The following is a 12,152-nucleotide window of genomic DNA, read 5'->3' as shown; positions in this document are numbered from 1 at the left end:
CAGGAAGGAGGGGGGAGGGAGGCCCAGTACCAGGCAGCCTCTGCTCCATAGCTCTGAGCGGGTGGGGAAGGCAGACTCTGGTCATGCCCATCGGTCTGTAGCCCTTTTGTGTAAGTGCCTGGCAAAGATGACGTGGGGCTGTTCCTCGGAGCACAGCTGCAACACAACCAAGGAGGTGGGCCCTAGCAGCCCTGCCCTCCCAGATCCTCCCCTCAGGCTTTTTCAGCAGTTGGGGACATGCATCCCAGGGCCTCTGTGTGGCCTGACCCTGATGCAGGGGCTCTCTGTCCCCAGTGACAGTGGAGATGGCACCTTTAGTGAGCTCCTCTCTACTCAGCTGCCTCCCCTCCCTCCTGCCCTTCCTCCTCCTCCAGCTGTCCTCCAGCAATGCCGGTAAGATTTCTCTTTTATTCCTGCCCTGGGAGACCCTGAGAACAGCAAAAGTCTACTCTCCCTAGACCCATGTCCTTCATTCATCCTCAAGTTCTAGGCAAGAGAACTTTCTGAAACATGGATGTGCTGACAAGTTTAGTCCTCTCCTCAGAAACTTCCAGAGCCTCTCTACAGCCTCCAGAATAGAACCCAAACTCAATAATGTGACCTGACCTCAAGCTTCACCTTGAGCTACTTACTTCTCATCTATCTTTCTGGCTTTTATTGCCCAAGTGGAGCAATAATAATAACAGCCTTTGGCATTTCTGTCAGGTTAAGTGCTTAGTGGTGCCTATCCCATAGCAAACCTTGGTAAATATGGCTTGAATTGCAGTATCTGGTCGTGTCTGGAAGCTCTGCTCTGCACCAAAAGTTTTTACAGAGGAGCCCTGCTCTCATGTGCTGGGAGAAATGAAAGGAACAGGTTCCAACCTCGGAGCCACTTGATTGACAGAAGCCCAGCCCAGGCCCTCCTTTGGGAATCTAAGCTCTCAGCCTGACGAGGAGACTCAGGACAAAGACTGGGAGCAGCAGGGCTGGGGCTGAGGGCTGTAGTGAGGTCTGACAGCACAGAGGAAAAGAAGGAGCAAACAGAGTCACTTCCAGGGTGGAAGGGCTTAGAGGGGAGGAATTTTTTTTTTTTAAGATATATATTTTTTTTAATATTTTTTTATTTTATTTTTTTAAGGTTTATTTTTATTTATTTATTTGTTTGTTTGTTTGTTTATACAAGCACTGGGTACAGTCAGAAGCGCGGGAGGGTGAGAGAATTCACCAGAACCAGAGCGGGGAGCAGAGCAGGCAGAAGGACCGAACGAAGCACACTGCTGAGGGGAGCAGCGGGCGGCAGGAGAGGTCTGCGCGCCATGTGGGACCCTCCTCTGGGGGTCGGGGAGCAGCCGGGGATCGAACCGGTGCTGCAGAGGCTGCGGGCAACTTCGCAACCCAACGCTCAACCGCTACGCCACCGGGGAGGCCCTTAATATTTATTTATCTTGTAGAAGAACTGGGGTGTAGAGCAGAGGTGTGGGGGTGGGGGTAAGAGGATTCACCAGACACAGAGTGGGGAACAGAACAGGCAGATTGACTGAAATACACTGCTGGGAGGAGCAGCAGGCAAGTCAGGAGAGATCTGCTGCACTATATGTGGGTCAGCTTCCTGGTTGGGGATCAGACTCAAGTGGTAGTAGTGATAGGGCTAAGACTTAACCTCTAGGCCACCAGGGAGGCCCTGCAGGACAGGAATTTTGGAATAGGGTGTGAATGAGGACAGAGGATTAGAGGTGGTAGAGGAGTAAGAAAAAGCAAAACCTAATGGGAGGAAAGGGATCAATTCGGCCAGTTGTGAACACGGATGTGCCTGGTACAAGGAGACTTCAAGCTGTGCCCTGGAGGCTGGGTTGCAGGGTCAGAGGTGGATGCAGCTGGCTGAGAGGTGAGCAGCAACTGTCAAGATGACCACATGCTAGAACAGTCTGTCTAGGGAGCTCAGTAACCACATATATGAGTGTGCACATTCACACACGTACATGTCATGTAAAACATTTACTCTAAACTCCATTTAAGAATCGAGTGATCTTTTCCTTCCCTGTTTTGATGACATGCTTGTCCAGCTTCCCTCTCAGACTTAATCTCTGGTTTTTGGTGTCTTGGACAGGACAGTTCAGAGTGACAGGACCAAGGCACCCCATCCGGGCTCTTGTGGGAGATGAAGCAGAATTGCCATGCCGCATAACCCCTGGCAAGAATGCCACAGGCATGGAGGTGGGGTGGTACCGACCCCCCTTCTCTAGGGTGGTCCATCTCTACCGAAATGGCAAAGACCAAGATGGAGAGCAGGCACCTGAATACCGGGGCCGGACAGAGCTGCTGAAAGAGCACATTGGTGAGGGAAAGGTCACGCTCAAGATCCGGAATGTAAGGTTCTCAGACGAAGGAGGTTACACCTGCTTCTTCCGAGATCATTCTTACCAAGAGGAGGCAGCAATGGAACTGAAAGTGGAAGGTGAGTAGGGCGATGGGATAGTAAGCACTCCCTGTTGGTTAACCAAGACCTCACTTCAAGACCAATCCTTCTCTCAATCGAGATGAGATCCTTCGACCCAAACATCTCACTCCCGGGAACTGATTCCATAGAAAGAAGCACATCCATACATGGAATTTACATGCTCATGGATGTCCATTACAAAAGCAGAAAATGCTTTAAGAAAAAATGAAGTGAAACAGGAAAATCCAAAATAATCCATTCCTGATTATAAACAATCAATTTCTGATTATTTTGTGCTACTAGAGGGGGGAGGGGTGTGAATAACCTGAAAGTTAAAGTGTCCAACTGGACCTTGGATACTTTTTTTTTTAATTTATTTTTACAGAGAAGGCCAGAGGTAAGTGGAGATGGGGGGCGGTGAGGGGATTCACCAGAGACAGAGTGGGGAGCAGAACAGGCGGACCTACTGAAATACACTGCTGAGGGGAGCTGCAGGTGAGACAGGAGAGGTCTGCTGCGCCATGTGTGTAGCGCCCTGGCTAGGGATTGAACTCAGGCCTTTAGTGGTGATAATGCTGAGACTAGACTTAACCTCTAGAACAGCAGGGAAGACCAACCTTGGATATTTTGTTTTGCTCTGGAATGTCTTTTGTTTGTCATAACCAAGAGCATGGTTATTTTTTTTTATTTTTTTTAAAGATTTGTTTATTTATGCATACAAGAACTGGGGTACAGGACAGAGGTGCAGGGGGTGAGAGGATTCACCAGCGACAGAGTGGGGAGCAAAACAGGCAGATCTACTGAAATACACTGGTGAGGGGAGCAGCAGGCGAGACAGGAGAGGTCTGCTGCACCCTGTGAGTCACATTCCTGGCCAGGGAATGAACTCTGTGCTGCAGTAGCTGCAGATAGCTTCATAGTGCTGTGTCTTAACCCCTTGCACCACCAGGGAGGTCCCAGGAGCATGGTTCTTAACAAGTCAGATTAATCAATTATTACAATGAATTTCTCAATTGATATGTTTATGGAGTTTCATTAAAGAAGGAACATTATTGAAATATACATTTCAATAATGTAGTCCAAGTGAATAAACAAATATCTGCATATAATTATAAAAAAGAAAGAGATGCCACCTTTAAAATTTATCTCCATTGATGTTTTCATTATAATCTTGGATTTTTTAATTTTCTGTTATCCTAGGATAGTTGAGATAAAGACAAGTAGACAAACTTTAAAGTTAATGGCTATTTAATTGAAGAACAAAAGTGTTTTGAGGGGTCCCTTTGCTTTCTGTCCTTCCCACCTGCAGCACAAACATCCAATCAATCACTTTTGTGTCTCCAGGGCAACTGCTGCAGTTCTGCCAGCAGAAGAGGCATTGTGCCCGGGGTAACAAAGCACTATTTCTAGAGACCAGTGCAGGGATATGAAAACAGCTTTGTGTGTCACAGCGTGTTCCTCAGACAACTGTTTTTATTGGGGGAATTTTTTTACCTGCAAGGAAGTCTGATAGCCTTGAGGAAAAAAGTTCCCCTTTGGGTTAGTTTCCATGTCCCAAACCCCTTCCATCCTCTCCATACTCTTCATACTCAAAAACAAAAAGCAAAATAAACAAACAAATAAATAAATAAGTAAAATTTTAAAAAGGAAGAAAGAAAAGGAAAAAGGTGAGACTATTTTACAAATGAAAGGAATTGTCCCTTCTGGCCTAGAGACCCTGGAACTGAGACAAAACTAAAGTGAAACGCAGCACAGGTTTCCACTAGCCTCCGCCACCCCACCCAAAAGTAGAAACAACCAACTCGGAAGGTTATTTGGGGGGTCTAAGAACACTATTACCATTAATTTACATGGAAAACATGTTGAGCCTTCCCAGACCCCAAAAGTAACCCAATAAATCATAACAAATAAGAAAGCTCTGCCTTCGGGTGGGGGCTGGCAAGGGCAGCTGTTACTGCTACTGAAGTTTCACCTGTTACCTGCCTCCCCTCTTTCTCTAAAGAGTTTCTGATCTTTCTACCTGACTTTATTTTCCCTTGTCCTTTTTTTTTTAAAGATTTATTTTTTATTTTTATGCATACAAGAGCCGGGGCACAGGACAGATGTGCGGGGGTGAGAGGATTCACCAGAGACAGAGTGGGGAGCAGAACAGGTAGACTGATTGAAATACACTGCTGAGGGGAGCAGCGGGCAAGACAGGAGAGGTCTGCTGCCCCATGTGGGTCACCTACCTGGCCAGCTGGGGATCAAACTCGTGCTGCAGAGGCTGCAGATTGCTCATAGTGCTGTGCTCAACCCCTTGTGCCACCAGGAAGGCCTTCCCTTGTCATTTTTGGGATTTCATACTAGCTATTGCTCATCTCCAAACCCTCCATTATGAGACTTTAAAGCACAGGCAGAAGTAGAATCTATACCAAGCCTCCAAGTAGCCATCATCTCCAGCAATAGTTCAGGAATCGCCCACTCAGGCCTGTTTCGCTTGACACCTCCCCAGTGCAGTGACTCTGACAAATCCTAGACAGAATTATCTCATTGCTAAATCCTCAAGAATGTGTACCCAAATATAATAACTATGTTTAGAAACCATAACAATAGTACTATTGTCACATCTTTGAAAATTAAACTCTTAATATACAGTTTGTGTTCAAATTTTCCTTTGTTTCATAATTATACTTTTGCAATTGGGTTGTTTGCATTGGATCCAAACAGGAGCCACACAGTGGTGTTTGCTCTGTAGAGCTCCCTGTGTTCTAGATTTTGCTAATTTCTCTTCCAATCTGCTGTTTAAATGTGGTCCATGCCCTGTATTCCCTGTAAACTCATACATATCCATGATTAGATTCAGGTTTGATTTACTTCGTCAAGCATACTTCATATATTCTATTGTATACTTCTTACTGCTTTACAGCAGAAGACTCCTAATATCCCATTTTCTCTGTGATATTCTAATCCTTTGTGGAAATAAAGATGTACATAAAAACCAACCTAAGGTATGCACTTGCTAACCTACATTGCTACAGGTCACTTTCAATAAGAACTTTGAAAGCAGAGTCTATTGTGTTTTCTTCTGGAGAACTAAATAACAGACTGGAGCTTTAATCTGCAATTTGAAGGATTGTTTTTATACCTAGAAATCCTGGGCCAATTTAATGTCGCTTGCTGTGACTCAATCCCTATGCCTGAAAGCACTGTCTTTATCTAGCCTCCGAAAGCAGAGAACAAGATGAAAAGGGCTTGACCCACAGCAAGTTGCATTGAGCCTAGACAGGTGGAGCTCTTGGGCACTGAGCAGCAACCTGGAATTAGAAATAGGTGGGAGCTGGACAACTGAGGGGTCATGCCTTCCCTCATTACCTGTCCCATACCACATCCTCTCAGGTACAAAATCCTGTGTTCTACCTATCTCAAAATCTCTAGATTTGATCTTTTTGTGTGTTATGTGCCCCTTTGCCAGACTGGTGAAGTTGGTAAGCCCCATCTCAGAAGGATTTTTTTTTTTTTGAAGGGGGGCATGGGGTGTGGATCTTAAAAATGCTTTTCTTTTTTTTTTCTTTTTCTGATTTTTTTTTTTAAATTTTTTACATCATTGTTCATTTTTAAAGAATATTTGCTTCCCCCCACCCCCTCAGGTATAGTCCCCATAGAGTTTCCTTCCCCAGTTCACCCGTGCATCCTCACCTCAGTCCCCTGTGCTCCTCCCTCACTCCCTCCCTCTGATCCCTCTCCTTTCTCCTCCCCTGCAGGATGTCTCTGGTTTATAATTGTCTGGTTTTGCTTTGTTGTGTTTTGTACTGTTATTATTTTTTTCCACTAATGTCTTATTTGGTTCCCCTATATTCCTGCTATAAGTGAAACCATCTGATATTTTTCTTCTCCTTCTGGCTTATTTCACTGAGCATACTGAGCATAATCCCTTCTAGCTCCATCCACATTGCTGCGAATGGCATGAGTTTATCTTTTTTGATTGCTGAATAATACTCCATTGTGTATATATGCCACATCTTCTTGATCCAGTCATCTATTTTTGGGTATTTGGGTTGTTTCCAGGTTTTACCTATTATAAATAGTGCTGCAATAAACATAGGGATACAGGTGTTCTTTTGAATCAATATTTTTGTGTCCTTTGGGTAGATCCCTAGTAGTGGAATTGCCAGGTCATGTGGTAGCTCCATTTTTAATAGACTGAGGAAGCTCCAGACAGCTTTCCATAGTGGTTGGACCAGTTTGCACTCCTACCAGCAGTGTAGGAGAGTTCCTCAGAAGCATATTTTAAATGCATAAAAAAAATTTTGTACTGAAAAATAGTTATCAAAGTATTGAAATAATAAGATATGGGGGGCCTCCCTGGTGGTGCAAGGGGTTAAGCACAGCACTGTGAAGCAATCCACAGCCTCTGCAGCACGAGTTCAATCCCTGGCCAGCCAGGGAGGTACCACATGGCACGGCAGGCCTTTCCTGTCTTGCCCACTGCTCCCCCAACAGTGTATTTCAGTAGATCTGCCTCCTCTGCACCCACTCTGTCTCTGGTGAATCCTCTCACCCCCCTGCCTCCCCCAACCTCTGGCCTCTACCCCAGTTCTTGAGTGCATAAACAAATAAATCCTTTAAAAAAAAAAAAAAAAAAAAAAGACCTGATCCTCAAGCACATAGAGGTACACAAGGATCCCAAGCTGAGGCTGTGGGACAGCTTACAGTGCTGTGCTTAACCCCTTGTGCCACCAGGGAGGCCCAAGAATCAGGTCTTAATCCCTTAGGTAGTTCTCAAAACTCTCCATGACTGGCCCAAAATATAACCTCGCCTCCCATCATTATAAACCACTAGCCCTTCCAAGACCCACATTTCCCTCAAGGTTGAGTTCAGGGGTCAATTCTGTATCATCTTCTTTGAATCTTGGTGATATTTGTGCCTTTATCCAACTGGGTCCTGGAGCCCCTGGGACTGCTGGTTTGAGGATGTGGTTTGGTTCTGCCTTTCAGATCCCTTCTATTGGATCAACCCTTGGGTGCTGGTTCTCCTGGCAGTGCTGCCTGTGCTCCTCCTGCAGATCACCGTGGGCCTTGTCTTCCTCTGCCTGCAGCACAGACTCAGAGGTATAGACTAGAGGGTGGGGGCCTGGGATCCATCCTTGAAATGAGATAGTGCCTTAGAACTTGGTCAACTAACATTTATTTTCATAATTCCACAATGAAGTTTACCAAATGCTTTCATACAAATTGTAAGACTTGCATTTCCCTAAGCGGTAGGGCTGGCATATAGAAGCCCATTCTACAGAGGAGGCAACTGAGGCTGGAGAGGTTCAGTGATTTACTCAAGCAAACACAGCCTGTAAGTGGCACAGCTCAGGCCTAAGCCTCCCTCCTCCAGCCCCCACACCATACCCAACAGCTTCATATAATGAGGAAAGTGTGAGCTTCAGAGTCAGACAGCTCTAGACTTAGGAAGGTGAGGCATTCTGTAAAAATAAAAGCCCTCCCCACCTAATAGATGCTCAGATTTTGTTTTCATATTTGTTTCCATTAATTCAATTTCAGCTCCAATGTAGGGCCTTCCATTCTGAGGTTTTGTGTTTTTTTTTTTAAGATTTATTTATTTATGCATACAAGAGCTGGGGTACAGACCAGCTGGGGGCTGAGAGGATCCACCAGAGACAGAGTGGGGAACAGAACAGGTAGATTGACTGAAGTACACTGCTGAGGGGAGCAGCGGGCGAGTCAGAAGAGGTCTGCTGTGCCATGTGGGTAGTCCCTGGCCGGCCGGGATCGAACTTGTGCTGCAGAGGCTGCGGATAGCTTCATAGGTTGTGTTTTAACCCCTTGCGGCACCAGGGAGGCCCCATTCTGAGCCTTCTTACCCCACCGACTACTCACCTAGGTGCCAACCTTGCAGCACCTTCAACTCTTTCCCCTCTGCCATTACTAGGAAGATAAAGCAACAAGGAGGGCTAGGGTATGTGAGGGAGGACACTGGTTGAATCACCAATGGGGTTTGTTCACTCCCTTTGAATTCTTCCCAACGCTCACTTCTCCCACGTGAAAATGACCTCCAGTCCACATGGCTGAGCACAAAGAACATGATGGGCAGAGCTAGGCAGCTTAGGTTTGACTCCAGCTCAGGCACGGGTTGAACCCTCCAAGCTTCAGTTTCCAGGTCAGTCAAGTAGAGACCCTCCCTCCTGCAGGGGTAATGTCACCCAAAGCTCCCAGCGCATAACCTGTCACAGAGTGTCTGCCCAGCATTTGGTTAGTTGCTCCCTTCCTCATTCCGTTGGAAAGTGGCTTTAGATTTACAAAGTGACAACACAGCAGGTGGTGTAACACTGGGAACTGAAAATCACACACACACACACACAAAAGCAAAGAGTAGTTTCTGAGTTCTCTGTATTCCTTAACCCAACATTTAATCCAGACAACGGCCAGGGAGAGCGTAACTCTAGACTGCAAATCCAGAGTTCTTCCTGCCCTCCCCAGGATGACCCTGGGGTATAAGAAGTGGCCCGCATTAAGGCCCGGTGCTTGGTGTGGCAGGGCCCACCTACTGCCAGTGCAGGAACTAAAAATTTGCCTTTTTCTATTTTAGGGAAACTTCGAGCAGAGATTGGTGAGTTCCAGTCACCCTCCCTCCCCGAGGTCTCCTTCCTGGTCTTTTGGCATAACTGAAATGGTCATTTCCTCAGGCCACCTCTGCAGTCCCAACACCTTCTGCTCCCTTTATTATTCAAAACCTCCCTATGAGCAACCAAGACTTGTCCAAAATCTCATTCCCCTTCCCTGCCTTCAGCTAGGGTAGAAGTAAAATCCTATAGCTTCCCTTCCTTTCCCAGGGCACTCATGACTAGAAACTATTTTAAGTGGCTTAAGAGTGCCTTTGAACGCCCTATTAAGTCCCTTTCCATTTCTTTCTCTTTTAGAGAATCTCCACCGGACTTTTGGTAAGTGCTGGGCGGCCTGAACCTCGCAGGTCAGCTAGGTGTTACACTAGTTCCCCAACATCTGGGGAAACAAGGACTTCTGGTCCCAGGTTGCAGACTTTCTCTTTCCCTCCTTCCTCTCCTTTTTTTTCTTTGATTAGTCATCATCTGCTTGGGGGATTGGTAAGATTATAGCAAGTACTTACAGTACACTTTTCTGAGCCAGGCATTCACTACATAAACAGCATTTTTTTTTTAAGATTTATTTATTTATGCATACAAGAACTGGGGTACAGGCCAGAGGTGTGGGGGGTGAGAGGATTCACCAGAGACAGAGTGGGGAGCAGAACAGGAAGATTGACTGAAATACACTGCTGAGGGGAGCAGTGGGCAAGGCAGGAGAGGTCTGCTGTGTCATGTGGATTGCTCCCTGGCTGGGGATGGAACTCGTGCTGCAGTGGCTGCGGCTAGCTTAATAGGTTGCATCTTAACCCCTTGCGCCTCCAGGGAGGCCCCTGAACAGCTTTTGATGCTTACTCATTTGGAAGGGATTAGAAGCACGTTGTGCATGTCATTTCTCCTTTCACGAATTACAAAGGAGAGGTAAACATATCTTTTGCACATAAACTTGATGTCTAGTTGGGGAGGTAGTGTATAAACTAACTGGAGAACAAAATTATATATATGTCATAGACTGAACTCAACACAGTAGAATGAATTTTCATGTGTGCAGGACAAGTAACAATACATGAGTAACCAGGGAAGGCTTCTTGGAGAAAGAATAAAGATACCAAGCCACACTAAAATATTGAAACCTCAATGACTCAATTCTTTTTTGTTTGTTCCTTTTTGTTCACTGCAGATTGCTATGTCTCAGGTCAATGCCTAATGCATACTATAGAAAGGCACTCAAATATTTGTTGAGTGGATTTTCTAGAAATTATGTCCTAAATCAGGCCAGAGATGAACCTTGCTTTGAGCAGCCTTCCTGAACAGCCTCAGCAGCCTTTCTTCTAGGGCCACTGGCATCTCTGGCACCTAGTGAGCTAGTATCAGTGTATACAACCCCTCCCCCCCCAACATACACAGGGTTTTTGCACATCTGAAGGGAAGAAAAAAGATCTTTGTTATAATACTCAAATAGCAAAGATCTTCACTTTTTTTTTGTACCAAGAATATCTTTGCCAGATGGTGGATTCTAATGGATCCCTTTCCAGAATATTTAAATGTACACATGAAACAAAATACATAGATAGAGTACAAAGAAAAATCACTATATTGTTGTATCATTATTAAAATAGAAACATATTTGTGATATAGTAATGGCTTTTATTTTAAAGATTTATTTATTTATTTATTTATACAAGCACTGGGTACAGTCAGAAGCACGGGAGGGTGAGAGAATTCACCAGAGCCAGAGTGGGGAACAGAACAGGCAGACCGACGAAATACACTGCTGAGGGGAGCAGCGGGCACAGCAGGAGAGGTCTGTCACGCCATGTGGGACCCTCACCTGTGGCCCATATAGTAATGATTTTTAAATAAAATACATTAAATAACAATGTGGCAGATCTGATAGCTTGTCATTTCAAAATATAAACCTACACAATATTTTGAGATTTCTGCAACTTTAATTGGAATGAAATGAGAGTATCTGTGGTTTCCATTAGTGAGGTCACAGGTTTGTTGATTACACTTTTATGGAAGAAAATGCTAAATTCAATCAAGGTTTGTGGAAACAAAGACATAGTGCCTTTTCCACCTAATTTCATGGACTTATTCCCTAGATCCCAGGAACTCCTTCAGTGTTCATGGACCCAGGTTGAGAAACCCCAATATGAAATGGAGAGGACAAGGTGGGCATCTGGAAAACACATTAATCCTGTTTGTTCTATGGTCAACAATCCAGATCCCCACTTCCTGAGGGTGCCCTGCTGGAAGATAACCCTGTTTGTAATCGTGCCGGTGCTCGGACCCCTGGTCGCCTTGATCATCTGCTACAACTGGTTGCATCGGAGACTAGCAGGTGCAGTGCCCGGGCAGCAAACGGACCCCTGAGCCCAGGGTTTCCTTCCTGCTGTCCCCTGGACTGCCTAGGCTTCTCAGAGGACCACTGAGATGTCTGGGGTCCCTTTGTGGAAGGGAAGGGTGGGTCACTATGAACCTCGCCAGGGAAGATGCAGGGAGGAGCGAGTCATCTTCTACCAGCCACCAACTGGTTTTTCTTTGTTTGCAGGGCAATTTCTTGAAGAGCTAAGTAAGTTCTCTTCTTCTTATAAGTTGGGGTGTGGGGTCAGGGCAGCACAAGAGAAGGGGTGCACGGTTAAGGGATAAAGATCCCAGAGGAAAGGGGGGGCTGCAGAGCAGAGGTGGAGGAAGGCTCCTGTGAGGTGGAATCAGAGGCAGCCAGCTGTTAGTGACAAGTTTTACAGGTGGCAGGAAGGACACTGGGGCGATCGGCTGCTGCCTGACTTGCTCCACTGCAGCATCCCTCGGGCCCGCCTCCACGCCAATGCCGTTCCCTACAGCAGCCTCAGGGGCCTTTTCCCTGCCTAGTTTAATGGTTTCATGATGGAAGCTACTGATAGATTTTTCAAGTTTTTTTTTCCTCCTCCTCCTTCTAGGAAACCCCTTCTGAGTGATGTTGCATCTGGCAGGGGTGAAGGCGAGCCCAGTATGTCCAAGGAGTGGTCCTTGGGGAAGTCGCCTCATCAAGTGGAATACTCACTGGTCTCCTCACCACAGGGACATTCCCACCTCCACTTCCAGGAATGCTCTGACTTCCAAACAGGACTGCTTTCTCTTCTGTCATCTACCTGTTCTCA

At 46.0% G+C, this 12,152-nt stretch overlaps 1 protein-coding gene across 1 annotated transcript; it reads left to right on the top strand.

Annotated features, from left to right (window-relative positions):
• Positions 1-305: 305 nt before the first annotated feature.
• On the top strand, positions 306-12,082 carry MOG (myelin oligodendrocyte glycoprotein; the record flags this gene model as incomplete). The annotated part of the gene is made up of 8 exons (XM_084228379.1): positions 306-393; positions 2,090-2,437; positions 7,397-7,510; positions 8,997-9,017; positions 9,328-9,348; positions 11,237-11,353; positions 11,564-11,584; positions 11,952-12,082. 8 exons carry the CDS (start codon positions 306-308, stop codon positions 11,963-11,965), a joined length of 744 nt encoding a protein of 247 aa, XP_084084505.1. The 3' UTR covers positions 11,966-12,082.
• Between the last annotated feature and the right edge of the window lie 70 nt (positions 12,083-12,152).

This window comes from Talpa europaea (assembly GCF_964194135.1).
Source record: "Talpa europaea genome assembly, chromosome: 2".
Lineage (NCBI taxonomy): Eukaryota > Metazoa > Chordata > Mammalia > Eulipotyphla > Talpidae > Talpa > Talpa europaea.
The sequence above is the reverse complement of the archived record's forward strand: the minus strand, read 5'-3'. Positions and strand labels throughout refer to the sequence as shown.